The 27,508-nt window shown below is 50.1% G+C and overlaps 2 protein-coding genes across 32 annotated transcripts in view; one reads left to right on the top strand and one right to left on the bottom strand.

The window, feature by feature from the left end:
* Positions 1-5,043, top strand: part of HABP4 (hyaluronan binding protein 4) — a 41,131-nt gene extending 36,088 nt beyond the window's left edge. Inside the window, exons 7-8 of the mRNA XM_015118113.3 lie at positions 1,634-1,819; positions 3,537-5,043. Of these exons, the coding sequence (XP_014973599.3) occupies positions 1,634-1,819; positions 3,537-3,593 (243 nt within the window). The 3' untranslated portion in view covers positions 3,594-5,043. The remainder of the gene's footprint in view (positions 1-1,633; positions 1,820-3,536) is intronic.
* CDC14B (cell division cycle 14B) overlaps positions 1-27,508 on the bottom strand; it is a 141,976-nt gene that overhangs the window by 6,262 nt on the left and 108,206 nt on the right. For 9 of the 31 annotated variants that reach the window (XR_013404994.1, XR_001440211.3, XR_013404990.1 and 6 more), the window contains 2 exons: positions 24,338-24,454; positions 14,788-18,396 (listed from right to left, as the gene is read on the bottom strand). Coding sequence is in view for 17 of the 31 variants with exons in the window: in XM_077966507.1 (XP_077822633.1) it covers positions 18,360-18,396; positions 24,338-24,454 (154 nt within the window). In the remaining 14 variants the exon portion in view is untranslated. Of the gene's footprint in view, positions 1-9,756; positions 11,193-13,446; positions 13,666-14,787; positions 18,397-22,417; positions 24,160-24,337; positions 24,455-27,508 lie in introns of those variants that run through there. The other 22 variants (XR_003723392.2, XR_013404993.1, XM_077966510.1 and 19 more) reach the window with 7 other exon arrangements.

The following is a 27,508-nucleotide window of genomic DNA, read 5'->3' as shown; positions in this document are numbered from 1 at the left end:
GACCTAGTCACAACCCGGTGTAAGGCACTGGGCAGTTAAAGCACTTTGGCCAGGGCCAGCTGGAGCTGCGAGTGGAGCCCAAGCCTTCGTATGTCCTTAGACTGTGTGTCCACTCCCTGCTCCACTCTCCCGAGGCCCTTCCTGCCCCTTCCTGCAGTGGGAGGCGGCTCAAAGCAGAGCCCCCAGGAGACCTTCCCAGGGCTTCCCTGCTGAGTGCCAAACGAGGCAAGAGTTGATGATTCTGCCTGTCACTATTTTTTGTGTGTTTCTTTTTACAGAGTGCCAGTGCTCCTGGATTGTTTTTCTTCACCTTTTTAGCACTAAGCATCCAACTACCTAAAGCCTCTGCTTTATTTTAACCTGAGACCTTAAAGGGGACACAAATGTTAAGCGTGAAGGCTGCCATGAGCCTATGGCCTAAAGGTGTGGATGTGCTTGTGGAAACTTGGTTCCATTTCCTGGTTGTAGTAATGTTTAATGTTGTGGCACTTTGGAGATTCTCATCTGAGATCACTGACATATTTTCTTTTCTGTAGGTTTTTATTTTACTTAAAGTGGGTTTTTTTGTGTGTGTGTGTTTGTGTGTGTGTTATCCATTATTATGAGTTGAAGCCAAATCAAATTTGGATCAGATTTAATTAATTAATATAGTTGTCACAAGATAGAGAATTTTAATGAAAGCAGTTCTTAAAAAGCAGCTTGACTTTGTGCAGTGTTGGTAGAACACTCAGGTAACCATCCTCTGTTGTTTTTATAAAATTTCTCTATTTTGAGTGAGAATTGTTTATTATAAATCATGTGATTTCTAGCACATGGTATTTAGAGCCAGCACCCATGCTGAAAGGGATTTCTCTATTAAATTCTGGGACGGAGATATTTCCTTATTTATCAAAGCATTTGTGAACAGATAAGACAGAAAATAAGCAAAAATGAAAACTTTTTTATCTCAGCAAAATAGATATAAAACATGTATATTGTTTGCTATTATTAGTCATGCCGAATCTTACATCTTAACCTGCTCAGGTGACAGAAATTTGATCCCACTTGAGGCCGGGCGCGGTGGCTCACGCCTGTAACCCCAGCACTTTGGGAGGCCGAGACGGGCGGATCACGAGGTCAGGAGATCGAGACCATCCTGGCTAACGCGGTGAAACCCCGTCTCTACTAAAAAATACAAAAAACTAGCCGGGCGCGGTGGCGGCGCCTGAAGTCCCAGCTACTCGGGAGGCTGAGGCAGGAGAATGGCGTGAACCCGGGAGGCGGAGCTTGCAGTGAGCTGAGATCCGGCCACTGCACTCCAGCCTGGGCGACAGAGCGAGACTCTGTCTCAAAAAAAAAAAAGAAATTTTGTCCCACTTGAAATCCTAAGTTCTAAGATGTTTGGATTAAGATTGTAATTGCAAGAATGTGGGACTGCAAACACACGGAACTCACTGTCTTGGAACTGGAACAGCAGGTGCCGTCCTCCTGTGTCCAGCTCTGCAGCCCAGGGCCAGAGACGCTTCCGGAGCGTGGCCCTGTCTAGCCCCTGACGGTGCTTTAGCTCCTGTGCAGCACATGGCAGCCACTAAGCCAGATGAGTGTGGGGATGGCTATGGACTTGTGCATGTTGGATGCTGTAACTGTGTTTCAGATGGTAAAAGATGACTATGAGGACGATTCCCATGTTTTCCGGAAACCCGCCAATGACATCACATCCCAGCTGGAGATTAATTTTGGCAACCTCCCTCGTCCCGGGCGCGGAGCCAGAGGAGGCACCCGGGGAGGCCGGGGAAGGATCAGGAGGGCAGAGAACTACGGACCCAGAGCAGAAGTGGTGGTAGGTGTCTGCATTATCAATCCCGAATGGTTTGCTGAAGGAAGTGAATCAGGACAGTGTCCCGGCCCAGGATGGTCTAGTTCAGAGGGTCATCGGCTTCTGCAGTGACTTTTCCTGTAGCTAGCGTGGGCCTGAGGTTGGGGATTTGGACGGTGTTGCAGCATCATGGACATCTTGGCTAGAGACCATTCTGGAGCCCTGGCTTCCAGGGTCTGCTGTGAGGGCACTCCCGGGATCCGAGAAAAACTCCCTCTCATCTGCATTAGACAAGATCCCCAGGCTTGGGACTGAACTGGAGCACCTGACATCTTGCTTACTGTGGCCTGATTGTATACCTTGGGCTCAAGTGATGCTGTCAGAGTGAACAGAATCCTTCCTAAGATCTCAAGCCCTTTGTGAGGGGACCTTCCTCAACCCCTCCCCAGCTCACTGGCCTCACACCGTCCTCAGCCAAGGCTGCCTGCTTCTAGCTCTCGACACAGCATGCCCCTTACCCCTGGCCTCTGCCTGCGGCCTCCGTTCATCCTTCCAACCTCACTTCCTCACAGGTTTCTTTGATCACATCTCCTAGACCGGTCAAGGTCTCGGAGCAAAGGAGTTTCTTTTCATTGAAGCCTGATCTCCGTGTGTGACTGTATTCCCACTGGTGTGGCTATTAGTCAGCGGCTGCTTTTGCTCATTATCAGTTTATGCAGTGCCATGCAGTGCCTGGCATGCAGTAGGTGCTTCCTAATGTGCTAGTGACACTTGTTCATCGGAAGTCAGCCCTGAGGCCCTGTGGCACAGACCCCTTGTCTGTGGCTGGTCTTGGCAGTGCTCCTCTGGCTGCCCAGTTCCCTCGCTCTAGGGAGCAGCCCCTGGAAGCGGTATCTGTGGTTTGGTTTTGCTTAAGCAGGAGCAAAAACACAATTTTTGGGGGGTGGGGGTGGGGGTGTATTTGGGGCCAGGCTGGAAACAGGGTCTATTCTGAGATAGGAAGCACATCCTCACGCCTCTCCTGTCGCGGACTCTGGCCCCTGCAGCACTCCGGGGCGTGTGCTGGGAACCGCTCTGAGACCCAGCGCCACCCGCCTCTTCACTGGCATCTGTCCCCACCTCCACAAGCTGTGTACCCCCCACCTCAGAAGAGCCCTCAGGGCCACCCCTGCCCCCATCAGGCCACACTGTTTCCCAGTCCGGGTCCTTGTTCCCTTTGCTTATCCATTGAGGTTCATCCCAGGGAGAACCTTCTCTTCCCACAAAACCTTGCCTGACCTTGGCGTCCACTTCGCCATCAAATTGCACTGGACGGCCCTCCTGTGGCCCCTCCCTCCCAGGACGTGTTAGTGAAGCTCCTGACTCGATGGTCCGTTTCTCCAGAGCCATGAGCTCCCCGAGGACAGGCACTGTCTGTGCCCCTCCTCCTCCCTCCAGTGCCTGGCACGCAGTAACCGTTCCATTTACTCGATGCAGGACGTGCCCGTGCAGAGCCCCCCAGTAAGAGCTTGCAGGACATAGGAAGGGAGGCAGCTCCTTTTTCGAGGAGACCAGAGGCCTGTGTGGGAGGGGAGCTGTGCTTTCCTGGGTTAGCAGTGACCTGTGTCTCTCCCCTTCCCACTGTGGATCCTGCCTCTAATGCAGGCCCCTCAGCGTTGGTGCCAGGCCCTTGTTATCCCACTGGGACCCTGGGAATGGATGAAGGGGCAGTGGATTTCAAAGCATGTCTTTTCTTCTTTAGATGCAAGATGTCGCCCCCAACCCGGATGACCCTGAAGACTTCCCTGCGTTGTCTTGAAAGCGCCCGTATCGCGGCACCGCGGAGCTGCACCCGTGGAGACTTTTCCAGCTGGGCCGAGAGAGTCAGAGTCTGAGAACAATAGATGTTGCTTTTCCCATGTTGTGTGAATTTGTCGCACTTTTTCGGGCTGGGCTGTTAGAGGGGCTTCTCCAGAGGCTTGAGAGCAGGCCCTTTCCCCAGCAGGTGAAGAATGGTGACTGTGTTTACTGAAGGAATTTCAGATGAAGTCCAGGAATAATGTTTACACTGTGCACATAAGAGATAGTATAGACCCCTCGGCGCGAGCGCGGAGGCAAAGGAGGTCGGCAGACAGACTCTGTGCAGACTCTTAGGAAGCCGTAGATTCCCGGAGGCTGTGCCTTTAGCGTTAGAGGAAACACATAGGACCGGAACTGTTCATGGAAAGCAGTCACAGCTGAGATTTCAGAGACCAAGAAATTAAACTACAATTGTACTTACTGTTTACTGGTAAATGTTATCTACTCTCCTGGGATATTTTCCTTTCTGGTTTTCACTTAACCAGTCATTTAAAAATCGCTATCGTGTAGCCACTGGCCACCACTCTGTGACACAGAATCCGAGAACGTGTTGATTTTTCATTGTGATTTAAACTACCTCCTGGTTTCTGTGTGTGCGCACACACAGCTAGTGTTTGGGTGGTTTCTAGGAAGAAGATTAAGTCTATGACTTTAAAAACCATGTTATTCAACCTGCCAGTCAAATGGAAAGGGATCGTGGCAAAAGCAAATATCGCATCCTTTTCTTCCGCAGAAGCAGAGTCAGGTCGGCAGCTGTGTGCAAAGGCCTCCGCCTTCGGCTCGGGCACTGTTGTAGATAACTGGTATTTATTAAGCACTGTGAGCAGTTTTCCTCAGTCCTGGCCCCAGTCCTAGAGCTCCTCTTTATGACTTTTGGTGAAAGTTTGGGGTTGGGGGTACACCTCAGAGGTTCAGTAGTTCACCCACCTGAAGTCCCACGCTGAACAGAGCTGGACCCAGAGCCACACGCCCAAAAGCACACACTGTGCTGGGGAGGAAGGAGGCCTAGGAGGGCCTGCAGGTCCAGGCAGCTGTAGAGCTGCTAGAAGCTGGGGTGTTGCTCTCCCTGCTTTCTCATAGACACCACAGGTACTGTCTGCCTGTTGTCACACAGTTCATATGCTTGCTTGAGATGGAATCTGAACCTCGGTCCCAGGATCTGTGCTTTTTCTCACTTTGCGACACTATCTAAGGTGGCTTTGAACTGGAAGCCAAGTGCAAATAAAGGTTGGTATTCACTCCTGACTTTGTGTAGAGAAAACAGTCCTTTGGTTACTCTCAGGCCACAGCAGTCAGTCAGGATTTTGTTGAGTAATCAAAGCTGAATCCGTACACGGTAGGGTCAGTTAAGGATGTTTGCTTTGGGTGACAGCCTACTTTTGGTCTCTTATTAAATTATTATCTGAGTACTAAGGTTTATCAACTGTTTTCTTCCTTTTCCTGGAAAAGGCAATGGATGCAAGCGCCCTGATTTCCAAAATCTGAACCTAGCTGGTACAACATCAGGGCTGGGTCATGACTCAGTGGCTTTGAAGCTGTCACACTGTCATTTTGCCTAACCGTGGCTTTGAAGATTAGCCAGAGCTCGCTTTGAAGAAACTTTCCGTCAGTGTTGTGAATACTACTTGAAAAGCCCATAGCATTTGGTTTAATGTTGCAGTTGCAAAAACACTGACAGTTCCTATCGAATAGAGCTGTTGAGTCATGTGACTGAAGACGGTTTTGGGGAACCCGGTGCATGTTCTGAACCTGTAATGGGCAGTGTTTGCTCACCAGGGCTAGCTCTTGCTGACTTGGTCCTGTGCCCGGATGTAGGGGTTTTGTTTGCGCTCTTTCTGGATTGTGCCAGGTTGTACATAGCCCCAGGTGCCCCAGAGAAGCCAGGGCAGACAGAAGCGAAGGGCAGGGGGTGTAACCGGCATGCCGTAGGCACAGTCAGATGGGCAGGGGGTGTCACCAGCATGCCGTAGGCACAGTCAGATGGGCAGGGGGTGTCAGCAGCATGCCGTAGGCACAGTCAGATGGGCAGGGGGTGTCAGCAGCATGCCGTAGGCACAGTCAGATGGGCAGGGGGTGTCAGCAGCATGCCGTAGGCACAGTCAGATGGGCAGGGGGTGTCAGCAGCATGCCGTAGGCACAGTCAGATGGGCAGGGGGTGTCACCAGCATGCCGTAGGCACAGTCAGATGGGCAGGGGGTGTCACCAGCATGCCGTAGGCACAGTCAGATGGGCAGGGGGTGTCACCAGCATGCCGTAGGCACAGTCAGATGCAGAGGTGGCAGGACCTTTTGGACCACAGTGCCGCGGCAGACCCCTCCGTCAGAGGAGCTTGTGACGTGGGCGTGGACATGTCCTGGGGCAGCGCACCCTGGGCACCACGTTTCTGGCGACTTAGACTCAAGCAGATTAACCCCATGAAGGACGCCCATGAGGGTTGTCGTCCCCAAGTCTTCTGAAAAGTGGAGGTCAAGCAAGTTTGAGTTGGTTAGCCAGGCCCAGGCCGGACTGGATCATGTCTGAACCAGGAGTTGACTGCTGGGCCTCAGGGGTGTCTGAGTTGTGCCGCCAGGGCAGCTCCTGAAGACTTAGCTCAGGGGGAGGTCCTGGAGCTGCTGCGCACAGCCTGGCACCAGGCCGGGAAAGCCGCCCCGCAGTAACTGGGCTGAGGAACCAGATCCTCTAGAGATGGGGGTGCTTGGCTGGGCGGGTAGGTCACGCCTGTAATCCCAGCACTTTGGGAGGCCAAGGCAGGCAGATCACTTGAGGTCAGGAGTTCAAGACCAGGCTGGCCAACATGGTGAAACCCCGTCTCTACTAAAAATACAGAAATTAGCCGGGCGTGGTGGCGGGTGCCTGTAATCCCAGCTCCTCAGGAGGCTGAGGCAGGAGAATTGCTTGAACCCGGGAGATGGAGGTTGCAGTGAGCCGAGATCGTGCCACTGCACTCCAGTGTGGGCAACAAGAGTGAGACTCTGTCTTTGGAAGAAAAAAAAAAATAAAAAGGGAGGTGCTGCCCGAGAGGGAGGGGATCAGTACTCGACTTGGGATGAAAGCCTAAGCTGCCTGTCTGACAAGTCTGGGAAGAGGCAGCTGGACACACTGCTGCCAGTTGGGAATGCCTCCGAAGTCAGATTTGGATGCTTTGAACAAGAGCCCGCTAGCCTAATGTTGCTCATGAGCCTTTGGCATTTTCATTCCACGCAAGGCGGGCCCCTCTGAGCCAGCCACCCTCCTTCCCTGTGCTGGTCAGACCAGACCATCTCCTTCCGTTATCAGCAAGTCCACGCCATCCCAGTGCACGCGAGCTTCATGGGAAAGACGTTGCCATCCTCTGAAACTGCACTGCACGGTGCTGGCAGGTGCTTTGGAGCAGCTGGGCCTGTGTCTCCGAAGCTGGGAAAGGCAGCACGGGAGCTGCCTGTGCCCGCCCTGTTCTCAGCAGCACTGGGCCTGTCTGCCCTCCACGCTGCGGCCTCTGCTGTAGATGCGGAACATAGATTTGCTCGTTTCCTTTGGCTGCTGCTGTCTCCTCTCCGCCTTCTGCAAGGATCATGGCCCATGTGAACAGCTTCCCTGAACCCCCCGGACACTCATGGGTGCTTCAGACAACCTGGGGTGGGCTGAGGGCATGGGAGGCTTTGGCCTGGCTGTGTCCCACAGGGGCCTGTGTTGTGGAGGATGAGGAGGTGTGGAGAAGGGAACGAGGAAGGAAAAACACAGGAATATTTTAAAACCTTGTTATTATCAAATAGGATACAGATAAAAGTCCAAAACTAGATTGGGCATGGTGGCCCACGCCTGGAATACTTTGGGAGGCTGAGGTGGAAGGATTGCTTGAGGCCAGGAGTTCAAGACCAGCCTGAGCAACACAGTAAGACCGTGTCTCTACCATAAATTTTAAAATTAGGTGGGTGGCACACACCTGTAGTCATAGCTACTCTGGGAAGGGGCCGAGAAGGTGAGGCAGGAGGATGGCTTGAGCCCAGGAGTTTGAGGCTACAGTGAGCTACGATCATGCCACTGCACTCCAGCCTGGGAGACAGAGAAAAACCTCATCTCTTAAAGTGCAGAACTGCCTTGTAACCATGTTTTCCTCCAAAGCCTGGTCACGTGGGCCATGCTGATCACCACTTCATCCCACCACCTCATCGCTGTCCCCAGTCACTTCCCCCCCACGACCCCAGGTGCTCCCCTCCACGCCAGTGCTGCCTTTTGAAAGAAAAGTCTTCTGAAGGATGCTCCTCCACCCACCCGCTTTCCCCCGGCACCTACAGCAAAGCCTGGTGACCGAACCCACCCGCTTTCTCCCGGCACCTACGACAAAGCCTGGTGACCGAACCCACCCGCTTTCCCCCGGCACCTACAGCAAAGCCTGGTGACCGAACCCACCCGCTTTCCCGCGGCACCTACGGCAAAGCCTGGTTACCAAACCCACCCGCTTTCCCCCGGCACCTACCGCAAAGCCTGGTTACCAAACCCACCCGCTCCCCCCCAGCACCTACGGCAAAGCCTGGTGACCGAACCCACCCGCTTTCCCGCGGCACCTACAGCAAAGCCTGGTTACCAAACCCACCCGCTCCCCCCCAGCACCTACGGCAAAGCCTGGTGACCGAACCCACCCGCTCCCCCCCAGCACCTACCGCAAAGCCTGGTGACCGAACCCACCCGCTTTCCCCCGGCACCTACAGCAAAGCCTGGTGACCGAACCCACCCGCTTTCCCCCGGCACCTACAGCAAAGCCTGGTGACCGAACCCACCCGCTTTCCCGCGGCACCTACCGCAAAGCCTGGTGACCGAACCCACCCGCTTTCCCGCGGCACCTACGACAAAGCCTGGTGACCGAACCCACCCGCTCCCCCCCAGCACCTACCGCAAAGCCTGGTGACCGAACCCACCCGCTTTCCCCCGGCACCTACAGCAAAGCCTGGTTACCAAACCCACCCGCTTTCTCCCGGCACCTATGGCAAAGCCTGGTTACCAAACCCACCCGCTTTCCCCCAGCACCTACGGCAAAGCCTGGTTACCAAACCCACCCGCTTTCCCCCGGCACCTACAGCAAAGCCTGGTTACCAAACCCACCCGCTTTCTCCCGGCACCTATGGCAAAGCCTGGTTACCGAAGGGGCAGAGCATTTGCTTGACAGCCTGGGAGTTCTGTCTTGTCATGCCTTGTCATTTTATAGTCAGGCAAGGACGCTGTCTTCCTTGCTGCCTGGCTACTATTTAGGGCAGGTAGAAGCTGAAACGAGATTCAGTCCCTGAGCCCCACGTCCTTTCTACACACTCCTGAAATTTCCAGTGAAAGGACCAGTCCCTTGGGCAAAGCTGTTAGGAGAGGGGACAGGAAAAGGGACGCCTGTACCTCAGCAGGGGATGAAAGGAGATGTGGAGTGTTTGCCGTGTGCCTCTGTGCTCAGTCACTTTCCGAGCCATGTGGAGATGGCCATGGTGCCTAGCAGGGTACTGCACACCACAGCAGTGCAGAGGGGCCCCCCTCAGGTATTCTCCATGCAAACGGGATGGGACTAAAACTTGGCTCCTTAGGCCTAAGGGCCTAGCGGCTCCTGCCTGCTTTGCCCAGTCCAGCTTTTCTGCACATCTCCTGTTGCTCCTGGAAAGCCTCTGCCTGGGCCACAAAGTTTCCTTGGACTCCAGATGACAAGAATTTCTCTAACCAGATTGCAAAAGGTTCTCGCACCCCTCACAGCTACACCTGGGCCAATCAGGCCTCTGTGGGGAGCAGCAGGGAACCACTGCCGTCTGAGCACTGTTTCTTTCTTCCTTTCCTTCCCTTCCTTTTCTTTTTTCTTTTTTTTTTTTTTGAGACGGAGTCTTGCTGTGTCGCCCAGGCTAGAGTGCAGTGGCCGGATCTCAGCTTACTGCAAGCTCTGCCTCCCAGGTTCATGCCATTCTCCTGCCTCAGTCTCCCAAGTAGCTGGGACTACAGGTGCCCACCACCTCGCCCGGCTAGTTTTTTTTGTATTTTTTTTTAGTAGAGACGGGGTTTCACCGTGTTAGCCAGGATGGTCTCGATCTCCTGACCTTGTGATCCGCCCGTCTCGGCCTCCCAAAGTGCTGGGATTACAGGCTTGAGCCACTGCGCCCGGCCCCTTCCTTCCTTCCTTTTCTTTCTTTCTCTTTCCCTTCCTCCCTCCCAGGTTCACGTCACTGTCCTGCCTCAGCCTCCCAAGTAGCTGGGACTACAGGCGCCTGCCACCTCGCCCGGCTAATTGTTTGTATTTTTAGTAGAGACGGGGTTTCACTGTGTTAGCCAGAATGGTCTCAATCTCCTGACCTCATGTTCCACCTGCCTCAGCCTCCCAAAGTGCTGGGATTATAGGCGTGAGCCACCGCACCCGGCCTGAGCAGTGTTTCTTTACAAACCTGTGCCCAATCCCAGAGGGCGGAATTAGATAACTCTGGGAGCTCAAAGCCATTTGTAAGGTAAGGAGTGCCTGTCGTGTGGCATCAACTTGTACGTAAACCCCACAGGGCTTCTGAGAGTCTCAAATGTTCTCAGACACTGAGGTAGGGTAAGACGTTTCTCCTCAAGAACCACCACCGTGCAAAGGGACTGACGGCACCTCCAGCAAGGCTGCCCTATCTGGGCACCCGTGTTGTGTGCTGCCCACCCCCCAGGAGCTGACTCACATTGACTTCAGTGTGCCTGGCACTCAAGTTGTGCGATGAACAACCTGCACAACTGTCCTGGCGGCCCACATGGATACCGGCCACTGGTCTTGCGGCAGAGCAACAGTGAGGAAAACAAAAGTATCCGAGGCAAGTTCTAAGTGAACTGACCACAACTTGCATGTTTTGCTGGTGAGAGGATGGAGGTGGAGCCAGCGGTGATGCTGGGGAAGTTTTCAGGAAGAGGGAAGGTGGATAGAAAGAAAGCAGGAGACATGGGAACGCCATGTGGCCTTTGAGGGACATGCTTGGGGAAGCGGGTCACTGTGACCAAGGTAGAAAGATGCCCCGGGAATTTTTACGGAGGCTCCCTGGCAGGGTGAGGCTGCGGGGGTGCTGCTGATTGATGAATAGACCCTGCCTTCACTGCACACCTCCAGGGGCGCCCTCCACACAGCATCTGTACACACAGCACACCTGGGGTGTGTGGCCACAGCCAGCAAGCCAGTAAGTTGACCTGTCCATGCAGCCTTCAAACATTTGGTGCGAACTTTTCTGGGGAGATGGAGGGGCCTCAGCGTCCATCAGACCATCTCACAGGGGCTCCCAGCCTAAGAACGTGTCAGCAGCACGGCCCTCTGCGCCTGGAATGGGCCTGCTACCAAACCAGGGCGGGTGTCAGCCTGGCCATTCCCAACTCATTCACGCCCGGGCCCACCTACAGGAAGGCCCTGGGCTGATGGCTCAACACCCAGCGGAAGAACGAGGCAGACACACCTGCTGCGAGGCCTCAATTGCACCGGAGAGAACTTGCGGTGGGCCACGGGCGTGTCCAGGAGAGCCCTTCCCCGCAGGTCTAGTCCCTGTGGATCCCCAGCCAGATGAGAAGCCGGTCTAGAAAGGTGACAGCCTGGGACAGCCAACCATCGCTGGAAAAGGGAGGAGACGGACGGGGCTGTACTCACCACCGCCACAGGGCCTGCCTCCGGGCTTGAGTTTGTGTGGACGGCAAGGGCTTGTTTCGCTGGCCTCTAACTCTCAACCGCAAGGCGAACTTGGGTTGGGGCCCAGAACGGCCGCGAGCCGTCACCCTCCAGCCTGGCCAGTGAGTGCTGAGCGGACACAGCGGCGGCTCGAGGACGTGCCACCCGCGGGGCTGCCAGGGCGCTCCGTGCGTCTCGCTCCCGCTGGGTCCCGGCTGACCCCGCACTGCAGGCGCAGGCACCGGGGACCCCGCAGGCTCCACGGCCCCGGCCACCCTGAAGTCCCCGCTGGAGGAGGCGCGGCGGACCCGCTCCGGGGACCCCGTCTCTCCGAGAAGCCCCTTCCTCTGCCCTCCGGCCCCAGAGACAGCAGCGTGGCGGCTTCTCTGTCCCGTGTGCTGCGCAGGACAAGCGGCCCGGGAGGAGGGAGCCGTTCCCGGCGGGGGGCAGCAGCAGCCCGGGCCGGGGACACGCGTGGGGCCCGGACCGTCCGCTGGCACCGAGTCGGCGGGTGCGGGGACCCCAGACACGCCGCGTTCCCCGGAGTCCCGCGCCCGGGAGAGCGGCCCCGCCTGAAAAGACATCTTGGTTAATACAGAGACACGCCCAGGGCCAGGAGAAGCCACTGTCCTCCCAGTCCCACCGCTACAAAGCCCGCGGCCGCCCTCCCGCGCCAAGTCCTTCCCCCTTTAGAAACAGACGTGGCCCCGCAGAGCCCCCGCGGCCGGCCGGGGCCCCTCACCCGGGATTTCGGTGTGGACAGAGCACGCTCGTCCCGAAGGCGGCAAAGCCAGGCAGACCGGCTGCCAGAGTCAGGCGGGGTTAGAGGCGGGAGGCCCCCCACTCCCACGCGGGCCAGGGACCCCCGAGGTGCTGGGAAGGAACCCAGGAGGCTTTGCTCGGGGGGACCCATTTCTCCCCCAGTAAACGGATAGGGACCGTGAGGCGCGGACGGAAGGGCAGGCTGTGCCAACCGCTTGGAAGATAAAAATGCCCCAAATCAATGTGGAAAAGCTGAAGCCAGGACGACACGCAGGACAGTGAGCGCGACCCACGGCGCTGAGGCCCGCGTCCTGCTCTTAACTAACAGCTCACCGGCGTCACAACAGCGGCTAACGGGAGAGGAGCGGGCAGCGGCGACTGTGCATTTTCACTTCTCCTGGACAACATTTTTGTTATCAGGCACAACATATATGGCTCTTAGCGTGTGCCAGACACTTGTTCTCAGCTATGAAAAATATTAACTACTCATTTCATCCTCACACAACCCTGTAAGATGGATATTGCCATCCCCACTTCAGAGAAGGAACGGGTTTAGGGAGCCGAAATCACTCCGCCCAAATCGAAGTGGCAGCGCTCAGGTTTGCCAACAGCCTGGGCCCAGAATGCACGCTCTCAACAGTTCTACCGACGCTGCTTTTTCACAGTGTGCAGCAAGAGCTTTAACATCTTACAAATTTTTGACCCAGAAATCCCCTCTGTAAGAATTTATCCTAAGGAAATAGCCAGCACCGCCCAGGAAGAATTTCTGTAGAACAGGGATGCGGTGCGTGGCCGACAGCCGGGAATGCGTGACAGCTAGTCAGGGCACACTGCAGAGGAGCTAAAGGTCGTGTTCTTGGAGAATTCCTCCCTAGCTGCTCCTTTCCAATGCGCCCACAGCTGCATTAGACACACGGAGGAGGGAGACAGCAGAGTGGGTGTCACACTCCCCCAGCTAAGGCACAGCCATGTACTTCTGTTAAATCAAATGCTAGGCGCTCACTAGTCCAACTGAAACACTGAACCAAGTGAGGCTCGGCCAGTAGATCAAGGGTCCCCAAGGCCGCAGAAGTGGCGGAGCTGGGGCAAGACACGCCCAGTGGGACTTTCTCTTTCCACAGCAACTTGCATTTCAGTCCATTGAGAGGCCGCAGACAGGGGCCCTTGAATCTCCTCTCCCATGACCCAGGTTTGCCTTTGAACAACGATTCTCGAGACTTACCTTCAATGCGTGGGTCCCCGCTTCAAGGCAAAACAGTTTACGTGACCTCTTTTTAAATGTTTACACCATTACCCATGCATAAAATTATGCTGCAGGTACCAAAAATATCAGAAACTGAGGGACCGTAATCTGCTATCATTCTTTCCCCAATTCTCTAGAGAAAATGACCTAAAATATATGACAAAGTAGTGAATTTAAAGACATGCCCCGACACTGTTTTAAGCAATTTCCAATTGTTATTTTAACTCCCATACTAACTGCAAAGGTAGGAATTCTTTTCATTTCCATTTCACTTACGCAATGGAAGCAGAGGGGATCGGCACATCCCACACATGATGGCTGGGCTCCGGTCAGATTGGCTGTAGATGACAGGGAAGGAGATAAGTCTCTTAAGGACCTGGGGTCCCCGCAGCCTGCTGCTTCCCCCCGACAGGCCTGGAAGACAAAGCCCCCCAGGAGGAACAGGCATGCCTCGTGGCTTCCTCTCAAGCACTGCCTCCAAGCCAGCCCCTTGGCAGCACTCAGGGACTTCCCGGAGCAGTGTGGTGGCGCCAGCTGCCTGAGCTCTAGTGGCCTCAGGGGAAGCCGTGGAGGGGCAGGGAGAGGCCACAGCTCCCACAGAGCCAGCGTCTGCAAATGCACAGTCTGGAGGGTCATGTGTGGTGGGGAGTCGGGAGAGGGGTGAGAAGGCCAGTCTCTGGTTTTTTACTTTGGACACTTGTATCCCAGTGTGAATTCAAGCACAGCTCCTTGGGAGAACTGGATAGAACTCAACAGAACACAGGGTCTTGAGTCTCAGCAGTGAGTTGTGTGTGAGGTATGGACAATGGGCCCTTGGGGTCCTGCCCGGCACCAGAGGCAGGGCAAGTAGAGAGCGGGGGGCTGGCATCTGGGGTTGGACCGCAAGCTGGGGAGGGTGCTGGGGCCGGTGCTGCCTGACCTTGGCAGGCAAAATGCCCTGCAGGATCCCAAGGGCCTGACTTGAGTCTTATCCTCAGAGGTCTCCAGAAAGTCAAAGCTTTGTGTCCTGTGAGCTGGTGCCAGGGTGTGAGGAATGGCCTGGCAGCAGGAGCGCCTCCAGTTCACCACCTTACCTACAGAAGGGGGCTGGACTAACTTCCAGATTCAAACGCTAAAGCTCTAACCCCAGCCCCTTGAGATGTGGCTCTATGTGGACACGGGGCCTTTAACAAGGTGGTCAAGTTACAATGAGGCCATCAGTGGGCCCCAATCCAATCTGACTGGTGTCCTCTTGAGAGGGGAGTGGAGGGGAAGAGGCACCAGGGCCCCGCAGGCACTGAAGAGAGGCCCTGCAAGGAGGCAGTGCCTGCAAGCCCAGGAGAGAGGCCGCTGGAGAAACCAAGCCCACCCACAGCTTGATCGTGGACATGCAGCCTCCAGAACTGTGAGGAAACGAACTTCTATGTCAGCCATCCAGTCTGGGCGGCCGTCCTAGAAGACTTACACAGATGCCGGGTTACCTCTGCTTTATGTTCTAACCCACTGCCTACCAGAATTCAAAATGCCTGGTAAGTAACACAGTGAACAAAAAGGCTGTTGGGTTAATACTTTTAATTACATGATTGTAATTATACAATTTCCACTATTCGATATTTTGTATAAAACCAGTTACAACTCACAAGATTTTCCAATGTGACAATATGTATCAAACTACACACATATGCAAAGTTTACAGGCCATTAGGAAGCTTTATCTTAAAAATACCTTCAGGAAAATAAACATTCATTCAACCAGTTCTCTTGGCTTTAAAAAATATGATTAGAAATATACACTGTAAAAAAAAATCAAGACAATGATTGATCACTACTGATCAGTTACATTTTAAAACTTTTAATAATCTGTACATGAGTGCAGGTTAGATAAAAGTCTGCAAATTATTAATAGAAAACTGCAGTACTATCATTGGATGAACATGTCTGCTGACAATTCTACCAGGTAATTAAGGAGGTAATTTCCTACACAGTATAGGTGAATTGTCCAGTCTTTAAGCACATCTGGGGTCATCTCCGCTCAATGACGTGGAGAATACCCTGATGTCGGGAAACGGAAGGGCAGCAGCCTCTCCAGGGCAGTTTCAGCGGGAGAGAACATTTCAAGGAACAATAAAATAGGTTTTAAAAGTTGCTTTTGATGAGCACTGCTTTCCAGAATGCAATAATGATTCTTTTTTTTAATGTAGAAACAGAAGCCATGTTAAGAACAGACATCCAATGAGTGCACTGCCTCTGTGGCTCGGACGGTGACGGGGAAAGGGAATGCCTCAGGACAGTGGGCACACTGGCCGCATGACAATGCTTGGGAACTCCTCTAAAACTTGCCTAGGCCCAAGAGAGAGGTAGCAATCACCCTGTGAGAGGGCTGGAGGGGAGGGGAGGAAGGAGGTAGGGGGCAGGCTAGGGGCATCAAGCTCAGAACGGGGGAGTTCTGGAGGCCGGCAGGGCTCTGCTGGGAAGCACTGGCCACGCCAGGCCATTCTGCTCTCGCGAGGCGCCGCTCCCCACCAAGTTCTATAAAAAGCCAAGTCCGTCCGTACTTCTAGGAACCCAGTTTTGCAGATGCTCTTCCTCCGGACCATCCCTGACTCTTGATAATTTTGAGTCCCCAGAAAGCTTCAAGGGCACCTAAAAATATGCACTTCTAATTTTAATTCCATTGCAAACTGTCCCGGTGTACTTTCAGGGCTATTTAAGGCTCTTAAGTTAAGGGAATCTCTCCATCAGACAGACACAGTTTCATGTTCCATAGCAACAAGGTCTTCTGTAACAAGGACTCTAAGTCAGAACCCCAGAAGATTCTGGGTGTTTGTGGTTTCATTTGGGGAAGAGGGGAAGCATCCACTCTCATTCATAGCAGGAAGAACTTTCCATCCCTCAGACCGACACTTCCTGGATTCTAGAGACGGTCCCCATAAGTGTAACACTGTTGCTATGCACAGCTTCCCAAGTCATTTGGTTATTACAAGGAATGCTTCTTCACCAAATCACAAGTTTTCTATGACTAATTTCAGTGAACCAGTTAAATAGAAGGATTTTTAGAAAGAGCCACAGTGATAGCAATTATAGGTGGAAACCTGAGCAGGCAACATGAAGAGGCAGTTTATAAAATGAAGAAGGAATGCGGTTCCGCGGACACCCTTCCTTTTCTTGGACGAAACACCAGGAGGCGTGTCCGCCGTGAGGGAGGCAGTACTCACAAGAGCTGCGGCGCCTACATTTACTTGTTCTGACGGGACGAAAAGCCAAACTAAGAAGGGATCAGATGGAAGCGCGATTTTCACAACTACCTGGATTATTATTTATGGAACGGATGGCCTTAAAAAGGGTAAGGGGAAGAAGAGGTGCCCTGAGAATTCAATGCTTTATGCATGGCACAGTTTGAATATTTATATTGTCTCAGCTCAAAACAGCAAAAGGAATGTACCTCCTCCCACCCACATCTTACTGAAGAGTGGTCTTCCCACAGCCAAGTGGGTCTTTGTGCCTATTCATTTCCAGGGACAGAAAGCCACTGTTTTTCTGTGATCCAGTCCCCAGTGTTTAAAAGCTGGCGTGACCCCACCCCATAGTGCCTGGCAGGGAGAGTCGCTTGTTTGGCTGAGAACACGGCATCTTCCGTCTCTCCTGATGCCGGTTGTTTTCACACTTTCTTCCAAGAAAGTGCACCAAAATGGAGGCACTGCCTTTCAATTCCTTTCTGCATTAAAGACTTTAACTTGTTTCTTCCAACTGCTTTAATTTCTTGAAGTTTTGTGAAAAAGGCAGCTTCGTAAAATGGAGTTGCCTACTAGACCTGGCGCACGCCTTGTGGCTTAGGAGAGCGTTTGCTTCTTACCGCTGTCAACATCTCGGCCCTCCATGCTCCCAGCACAGGCAAAAATGGGTTAACAATCATTAAACCACCCACTGCTTGTGGAAGGAACTGAGGTGAGTACTAAATATTCTTTTATTTTGCCCCCCTGCTTTTTTTTTTTTAAGCAGCAAATCAATTCTGTTTCTGTGACTGCTTCATGGCGCTGACTCTGCTGTGTTCCAGTAGGGTGGGGGAGAAGGCGCTCTGCAGAGTTACTGGTTGTGTTCCCTAACCAAAGGCAACAGTGAGATCCAGAAGCAGATCATCGTCACTGAGATCGCAGGCCGCGTCAATGGCCTTAGGCTGATCTCATAAGGAAAAAAAAAAAAAAAAAAAATCCAATGTTACAGAGAAGGACTCTAAAAAAGCGGTAACTTTTTAAGCCGACATTATTTGGGATTGCTGTTTCCAAGGGGAATAACTGACAGTGTGTTTCCTCCATGCAAGGAAGGAAATATGATTTTAATTTGTATGACTGACAACCAAACAATGGGCAACGTCCCAGTTCTTCAGTCCCTAAAGGACAGAAAAAGCAATGACTTGCAACATCTTCCAACTCTGAAGTCAGTTTCTCCTCCTGAGTCTTCTAAAACTACCATTAATATTCTCTTGCAAGTTTTAGGTTACCAAGGTACCACCTGGTCTTACAACATGCAACAGTATTTAAATGTGGTTTTCACAGATTCTTGTTAATAAAGCACTCTTTGGTGGAAGACAAGCAGCTTGGGTACTTAACAGAGTTAACATTACAACAGTATTACAAATAGGTGAAGATGATTAAGCCAAATAGTATCAAATTACAGAAAGTACCATCTCAGTAATGCCTTTTGTATCTTTATAAATTTTGACACAGGGTCACAAGGTGAACAGAAAATAAATACATAAAAAACCTCCATCAGATCCTCAACTCTTCTGAAGGCCAGCAACTACAATGATTGCCATCACAGAGACACACGTGCACCACAGAGCAACCCGCTCCCTGGGAACCAGAGGGCTTGGGTATTTACACCTGAGACTAAATTTACAACAGCATTTTTGTCATTCAGCCTGAGAGCTGGGCCCTTCTCTGAGTCATTCACTTGCACCCAAACTCAAAGTTCATTATTGAAACTCCAGCGGACACTTTCTCCATTGATCAACTTCTTAGGTGGAAAGCAACTAAGGCTTTTGCAATTTTGTTTTGTTTTCAAATTGTGCTAATTTCTGTTGCAGTTTTCAGTTCCTAGAGTCTTCCTTCAGCTCTGGTCACAGGTTTTTACTTAACGCAAGACTGTTTTAGTCCTTGAAATGGAGAGACTACGGGGAAAAAAAAAGGATTTTTACCATGAAGTTTACACAGCGTCCAGAGGCAGTTATCAAAGACAAGGAGGGCAACATAATAAAAGTGCTGACATGCTAAAAAGTATACGCTTGCTGTGAGTTTCTAATGACAAATACTTTGGAGAAGACAACACAATATCAACCACAAAGGAAAGACAAATAGGAGAAAGGCAGGGCAGAAAAAGGTTCAGTTCTGCAAAAAATAGAAATTTAAAAAAACCAATACAAGTAAATAAAAATCATAAAAGACGGACGGGCAGAGAGGCAGCAGGGCCAGGAAAGTACCATGATGCCGCCAGGGGCACGTGCTGCAAAGCACTCGTTCTCCTTCCTTCCCTCTGAGGAACCAGGCTGTGGGAGGAGCAGGCAGAATGAAAAGACAGAGAACTGTTACTGGGTTATTTCAAAAGCCAGAATTTGGTCACAGAAAAAGCTCTGGCACCTAAGCGGTTTCCAGCGCCGCCAAGCACAGGAGACACCCCACGGGCTACCTGCCTCCGCACTCCATGATTCTCCTCCTGCCTCTCTTCTCTCCTTCCCCAGTTTATGACGCTACACTTTCAGGTCCATAACAACTTTCAGAAAACGAAACCAAAAGAAGAGTCAGAAAAACCACTTCCAATCTGGAGGGGCCCCTCGCCCGATGCTGCTGCTGCGCTCTTCAAGGAGGAGCGTTTGAATCGATTGTTTCATTTTCAGAGATCCCAACAGAGCACTGAGCCAAAAGATCCAGGTCAGCTGGTGAGACAAGTGGGAAGATATCTGGAATTTCAAAGGATCACTAATATTTTAAAAGACTGGAGAGAAACAGCATTTTACCAAGAAACATTTAGAGACAACCTTCTGGGACTCCTCTCCTGATGGACTTTGGAGACAACGGCAGTAGCCAAAAGTTAACGCCCAGAAGCAATGGAACAGGCACCCAGATCTGAGGCTCTGAGGGTCAAGAGGCAGTGGCAAGTGTGACACGGGCCAAGACACCCGAGAACACTGAAGAAGTCAGAGGTCCTAGATGCAGCTGCTCCCAACTGAAGGGCTCCTGAAAACATTCGTGGTTTTAGAGGCTAAGGAAAGAGGCCGGGCGCGATGCCTCACACCTGTAATCCCAGGACTTTGAGAGGCCGAGGCAGGTGGATCGCCTGAGGTTAGGAGTTCAAGACCAGCCTGGCCAACATGGTGAAACCTCATCTCTACTAAAAATACAGAAAGAAAATTTTTAGCCAGGCGTGGTAGTGCACGCCTGTATTCCCTCCTCAGCTATGCAGGAGGCTGAGGCAGGAGAATCGCTTGAACCTGCGAGGTGGAGGTTGTAGTGAGCTGAGATCGCACCATGGCACTCCAGCCTGGGTGACAGAGAGAGACTCTGTCTCATTTAAAAAAAAAAAAAAAAAAAAAAAAAAAAAGAGGCTAAGGAAAGAAGCTGAGCATTTCTCTCCCCACCCCCCGCAACATGAAGAATTAGGTACAGAGCACCCCAAAGTCCGGACCTTAGGTTTGGTTTGGCAGCTGCAGCAGAAAGTGATGGCTCCCAGTGATGCAACTCAAGAGTTAAAGTAACTTGTACATGACGGTTTCTTAGAAAATGAATGAGGTTATCATTTTAAAAAAAGAGCCTGCCCAAAAGAAACTGCATAAGCTAACAAACACGCACCGGCGGAAGGGCTGCGTGAAGACATGAGTGAATTCGAGCAAATGAGGTGGCTGCAGGCTCTCACTCGGAGCACGATGAAATTTCCAAGACTGTTCTAAGACAGCTCTTCACAGAGGTCACATGAGAACACTGAAAACAGGCCAATTCAATGGAGCCAATTATTCACTGGATTTATTAATTCTTAAAAGAGAAAGGTTAGCATGGATTTGTAGCTCTACCAGGAAGTGGGAAGTGGAGAAGCTCACTCGCTCCCTCTCCAGACTCGGGGAAGGGAATGAGAAGGTGCCACAGAGAGCCCTGGCAGGACCGAGGGCCACACAGGCTGTCTGGCGGCCGTCCCAGACCTGTGGCCACATGAAATTTAGGTTTCGATGGGGCACAGCCTCAAGTGGATACACGAGGGGATAGTCACCTTCTGTGAGAAACTGCGGCACCTTTTCCCAAAGACAAATAGTGAAGACATCACTCCTATTTTTTCAGCTGCTGCAAGTAATTGCTCTTTTGAGGTTTTTGAAAAAGTTCCCCAAAGCTGAAGAGCCTCTCAGTAAACCCAAAAATCAAAAGCGCCAATTAAGTGCAAAGCGAGTTTGGGTGGAGTCTTCATCCTGGATGCCAAGGAACATGAAAAGGGGAGGTCAAGTTCCTATGAGCCACAGAGATGATGACAAGCCAGCAGGAACTGGCAACCCTGGTGCCTTGCAGCTTGTAGGGATGAAAGGACCCCAAAAGGGTGCTCTATTTTTTTTTCTACTGCTGTTTAAAGATTTCACTCAAAAATTTATTCAAATTTAGCTCATACTATTGTGCCCAGAATCAGACCATGCACCAACATACTAACTCCCTCATTACCCTCCAACCAGAAATGAATACGATTCAGTAGGATATTATGAACAATATTCAGTAGGATAAAAGCTCCAGGCTACAGCTTGGCTGACTCCAATTCTTAAAAACTATACATAATTTATTTGCTTTTCTTTTGTAAGCTGCAGGTGGATAACAGGTAAGGTGATGTGCACACAGGCCGAAGCCCCAAAAGAGGCACAAAGAAAGAACCCGCTTAGAGGAAGGTGAGCCCCAGTTAATCCTCACTGTTAGGCTCCTTTTGCTCTCCACATCATCTCTGAAAGTCCATCCTGGAATTTAAAGGAAGTCTTTTTGGTTTTCAGAACTATCCAAAATTCCTGGAAACTGCTTTGGGCCATTTCAACATTCAGTCCAGATCACTGGCTCTGAAATCTCCCTTAGGACCCTCATATCATCCCTGCCAGGGGCCTCAGGCAGATGCTTGCTGCAACCAGGAACCACTTCTCCAGAGAGGCAGGAGTTCCGGTCACCAGACTGACATGGAAACGCAACAAGACCTAGATAGAAAAACAGAGGCAAGGCCAGCCCTTCCTCCTCAAAGGAAGACGGTATGACCTGGCAAGCACCGGCCAGGCTCCCGGACTCTACTCCTCTGTAACCTAAAAAGCATAATCTAAAAAAGCAAACAGCAGAATTAAATGTGCAAGACACACCAGGCTGTAATAAAAACCTGAGCGGCCAGGCGCGGTGGCTCATGCCTGTAATCCCAGTGCTTTGGGAGGCTGAGGCAGGTGGATCATTTGAGATCAGGAGTTTGAGATCAGCCTGGCCAAAATGGTGAAACCCCATCTCTACTAAAAATACAAAAATTAGCCAGGTGTGGTGGTACATGCCACCCACAAGTAGTAATCCTAGCTACTTGGGAGGATGAGGCAGGAGAATGGTTTGAACCCGGAAGGCGAAGGTTGTAGTGAGCCGAGATAACACTATTGCACTCCGGCCTGGGCAATTCCATGTCAAAGAGAGAAAAACAAAAAGCCTGAGTACTCATGCACTCATACCTAAAAAGGATACACCCCTTCAAGACATGTCAAAATTAACTAATTAACTGTCATCAACAATAGGCTTTTTATTTGATTTTTTTTTTTGAGACGGAGTCTTGCTCTGTCACCCAGGCTGGGGTTCAATGGCGTAATCTCGGCTCATGTAAGCTCTGCCTCCGAAGTTCAAGTGATTCTCCAGCCTCAGCCTCCTGAGTAGCTGGGATTACAGGCACCCGCCACTGCACCCAGCTAATTTTTGTATTTTTAGTAGAGACGAGGTTTCACCATCTTGGCCAGGCTGGTCTTGAACTCCTGACCTCATGATCTACCTGCCTTGGCCTCCCGAAGTGCTGGGATTACAGGCATGAGCCACTGCACCTGGCCTGAATTAACAGTTTGGCTCACCTAAAAGTATCAGTTGAAACACTCCCATTTCCCTTCATTTATTGTAAAAAAATTGGAAAATAAGATGATAAAAAAGAAAAAAAAATCCCAACTGTCCCACCAACCAGAACTTTTATTAGTATCATAGCATATTTTCCTTTGTCTTATTTCTATACATATATAGACACTTATTCATCTATAAATACAGATGTATTGTAGGTATATAAATATTTACACATCTCTGTATTTCTATACTACATAGTATACTTACACTTACAAAATTACAGTCATACTTCAGATTTTTTTTTTTTTTTTTGAGACAGAGTCTCGCTCTTTCACCCAGGCTGGAGTGCAGTGGCGCGATCTCGGCTCACTGCAACCTCCGCCTCCCATGTTTAAGCAATTCTCCTGCCTCAGCCTCCCGAGTAGCTGGGACCACACGTGCCCGCCACCACGCCCGGCTAATTTTTGTATTTTTAGTAGAGATGAGGTTTCACCATGTTGGCCAGGCTGGTCTCAAACTCCTGACCTCAAGTGATCCACCCACCTCGGCTTCCCAAAGTGCTGGGATTACAGGCGTGAGGCACTGCGCCCGGCCCATACTTCAGAATTGTTATGCATGGCTCTTTTCACTCATTGCTTCGTGCACTAAACTGTATGACTCCCAATTCATTTGGCATAATGTAACAATCTTGAGCCCACTTCCTGTTTCTCACTGTTAGAGATAACACTCCGCCGCTGTTCCAATGTACCTAAATCTTTGACCTTTGGTCAGCATTTCTCTAATATTCTTCTCAAGTAGAATCAAAGAGTAAAGAAATAGGAATATTTGGTACATTTCTAATGAAAAATTTTAAATCCTAGAATCATAAGTCAGTGCCTGACAGTCCTCAAATCCTCATGCCGGGGCACTGCTGCGTCCTCATGTGAGTGTAAGTGTGCAGTAAGGTTGTGCAAAACAGACAGTGACGAGGAAACACGGCAGAGCTGAACGAGTCCTCCAAATGCGAAGCACACAGAGCTCCCAGCTCTGCCAAGGGTCCCTCGGGAGACTGGCTGCTTTGCACTGGGGACTAATTTTACACTGATAAGGCCCTGAGGCCCAAAGCCTCAGATACACAGGGCAGGGAAGCCGAAGAGAAGCGGGGCACATGTGCAGGACATTTTAAAGTCTGGTTCTGATTATCTTCAGGTCACTCACGTCTGTTAGAAGAGATCGTTTTTACCAGGAGAACAGAAACAGGACTGCATGGGCGGCCAACACCAGGCAAAGATGAAAAGATGCCCTCTTCTACTCCTGAGCCCTCTATCCCCACTTCCACTCCTGGGCTATCTATTCTCTCTTCAGATGGGATCTGTTATCAGAATACTTTAAAAATGGCATGTCTACTTCATGAGAAATACCCAAAGACAACAGAGTCACCGACGTGGTCACAGAACACGTTGGTTTTGCGAAATTTTGCCTCCACTTACTGAAGACAGTGCTGACAGTGAAAGAACTAGTGCCTCCCGTGTGGGCTGTGGCCAAGAGGACAAAGAGTCACTAGGCAGAGAAGGATCCTCAGACTCTCTAGAGTTACCTCATGTAACTCACTCACACTCATTTCAGCTAATCGTCCAGCAGTGATGCTGTGTCATGTCCACCATCACACTCATTTCAGCTAATCGTCCAGCAACGATGCTGTGTCATGTCCACCATCACACTCATTTCAGCTAATCGTCCAGCAATGATGCTGTGTCTGATATGCACTAGAATGATGTCCTCCAAGTCCTGACAGCCAGCTCTGGAAATTCTTAATTTAAAAACTTTCCCATATCACGACCCAGACACCATATTTCCAGTGTCGAGAATTACTTCTGAAATACAAAACGAAAGCCTACATTAAAATGGTCCAGATTTTCTTAGATAATGAACAAGTAACACACAGACTCTACTTTCTCCTAATTTCATGTCAATCTTCAGAGGTAGGGCCCAAATATTAAACTGGAAAGCCAATGCTTGCAACTTTTCAGAAGAGTAGGATTCTTTTCTCACCTTTTAACACTGCTTTTCCTTGAAGCAGATCTGGTGGTTCTTTTAGTAATGCCTGCACTGCCAGAAATGTTAGGTTCAGATGTTTTACAGCTCTGAACACTGGATTGAAGAATTACTCTGAAAATAGTTGGAAAAAAATAAGATTACATTCACTGAAACCATTTGCAAATACTTGACAGAGGAAAGTATTTTTGCACTTTAGTGCAAATTATCTTGAGAATTGAGAGGATTTTCCATCAACACATTTACCAAAAAAAGGTGAACACATTTTTACATCAAGGCCTTTTAAAATGAAGCGTCTCATTTCTCTTTGAAGGCTACACAAAGATAACCGGAGGGCTTTGCTTCTGGAAGGTGAATGACTTGGCATTTTAAGCAATTCCCACACCAAAGAAATTCACCAGCCAAACAAATCTTTCTGCCCAACAAAAGCAAAAGTAGCTTCTCAGACTTTCAGTCATGAAACAAGACACCATTAAGAAGCCCAAATTCTAAAGAATAGGAACATAAAGTCAGGAAATAACTATACAATATTTACTCTTCAAAGCTGTAAGTATGGGTAATAATCCACTAAATCAATACTAATTTTATGTAACATTTCAAAATTTTAGAAAGTGTTTAAGCAAAATATGAGTTTCGTCTGGATTATAACACTTACTAAATCTCCAAGTGCCACTATAATGAAAGTGAAAACACTTAAATTTTGAAAAGCTTGCCTTAATTAAACTCTAAAAAGCTTGAGAAACTGGTGCCTATGAGAGTAGACTGCCCAGGAGGAAGTACACGATGAATCAGAAAAGAACACCCTGAGATAAAGGCCACATGGAATGTCCTTTTAGAGGCAGATGGTCCTCTGACTTTTTTTTCTTTAAATTGTCATAGGGAAAATAGCAGAAGACATCAAAAGATTTTATATGCAATTCTTTTCTTTTCTTTTTTTTTTTTTTGAGACAGAGTCTTGCTCTGTTGTCCAGGCTGGAGTGCAGTGGTGTAATCTCGGCTCACTGCAACCTCCACCTCCCAGGTTCAAACGATCCTCCTGCCTCAGCCTCCTGAGTAGCTGGGACCATGGGCGCCCACAACCTCACCTGGCTAATTTTTGTATTTTTAGTAAAGATGAGGTTTTGCCATGTTGGCCAAGCTGGTCTCGAACTCCTGACCTCAGGTGATCTGCCCACCTCAGCCTCCCAAAGTGCTGGGATTACAGGTGTGAGCCACCACGCCAGGCCTATATGCAACTTTTTTCTTCAAGAGATAATCAATGACAAACTAAACACATACACACACATTTATAGATACCAACTTTTAATTTTCTGAAAGAGAAAACACTGACTTAAGCTTTATTCTCTCCTATTCAAAACATAAAGGTGAGAAAGCCAGTAACAACTTATGAGAACCCAGCTCAAAAGAGTAAAAAGGAACCATTACCAATCAGTGGGCATCCCACCTCATAGGCCTCAGCTACCACCATGCTGGCTAATATACCAAAGACAGGGCCTTAAAATATGCTAAGATTAATACATTTCTACAACCTTAGCATCACCCAAACCAAAGCATATCCAACACTTAGTGAAATGCTAAACGTCTCATCACTGAAAAAGCAACAAGAGGCTGGGCATGGTGGCTCACGCCTGTAATCCTAGCACTTTGAGAGGCCAAGGCGGGTGGATCACAAGGTCAGGAGTTCAAGACCAGCCTGGCCAAGATGGTGAAACCCTGTCTCTACTAAAAATACAAAAATCAGCCGGGTGTGGTGGCAGGTGCCTATAATCCCAGCTACTCAGGTGGCTGAGGCAGGAGAACTGCTTGAACGCGGGCGGCACAGGTGGCAGTGAGCCAAGATTGCACCACTGTACTCCAGCCTGGGCCAAAGAGCGAGACTCCATCTCAAAAAAGAAAAAAAGCAACCAGAGCAGAACCTGGAGCTTGTCTGGGCCAGCGGTCCAAGCCTTCTGGGGAGAAGGCGGGGCAGTTTTCCCCACTGTTTCACTTTACTCATGCCGGATTTCTGACGGACCCTTGAAACTAGCTTTCTGTCTCACAGAGGGATGTGAATCCTGGATAAATCAGCCAATGTTTGGTTCAGAAATTCTCCTAGAGTGTGATCATCTGATACGTTGCATGTTCTAACACAACAGACAAAGGCGCTGGGTGTGGTGGCTTATGCCTATAATTCCAGCACTTTGGGAGACCAAGGCAGGAGGATCACTTGAGGCCAAAAGTTCGAGACCAGCCTGGTCATTTTAAGCAATTCCTACACCAAAGAAATCCTCCAGCCAAACAAATCTTTGTGTTCAAAAGTAAAAGTAGCTTCTCAGATTTTCAGCCATGAAACAAGACACCATTAAGAAGCCCAAATTCTTAAACATAGTGAGACGTCCTCTCTACAAAATAATAATAATAATAATTAGCTGGGCGTGGTGGGGCGTGCCTATGGTTCCAGCTACTTGGGAGGTTGAGGTAGGAGGATCACCTTGACCTTGACCTCTCAGGGTCAAGACTGTAGTGAGCCATGTTTGTGTCACCGATCTCCAGCCCGGGTGATTGAGACTCTGTATTTAAAAAAAAAAAAAAAAAAAAGAGTGTATGTGAAGACTTAATTGTAGGATTAAAGGCAACTATTACCCTGGCTTGTGAATTCTACTTCTAAAAACAAAGGATTATTTTTAAATTCTTTTTTTTCTTTTTTTTTTTAAGAGACAGGGTCTCACTCTGTTGCCCAGGCTGGAGTGCAGTGACGCAATCATAGCTCACTGCAGCCTCAAATCCTGGACTCAACTGATCCTCCCACCTCAGCCTCCAGAGTAGCTGGGACTACAGGTACATGTCGCCACACCCAGCTAACTTTTTTAGTTTTCATTTTATAGAGATGGAGGTCTCGCTATGTGACCCATGCTGGTCTCAAAATCCTGGCCTCCGTGATTCTCTTGCCTCGACCTTCCAAAGTGTTGAGATTTGTAGGTATGAATCAGCCTGCCCATCCCTAAAAATTATTTGTTTATATAAAGTGAAGGGAAAATATTTATTCATCTCTGCTAAAAATCTGAATATAGAATTTTGCATGAAACAAAACAAACCGCTGCTGCTTCACTGCTACTTCCCAAGCCCAGGCCAGCACTGGCACTGCCACAGCTCTCACGCTCCCCTGGGCCGCTGCCTCATGCACGGGGA

The sequence above is a fragment of the Macaca mulatta genome, chromosome 15 (assembly GCF_049350105.2).
Source record: "Macaca mulatta isolate MMU2019108-1 chromosome 15, T2T-MMU8v2.0, whole genome shotgun sequence".
NCBI lineage: Eukaryota > Metazoa > Chordata > Mammalia > Primates > Cercopithecidae > Macaca > Macaca mulatta.
The sequence above is the reverse complement of the archived record's forward strand: the minus strand, read 5'-3'. Positions and strand labels throughout refer to the sequence as shown.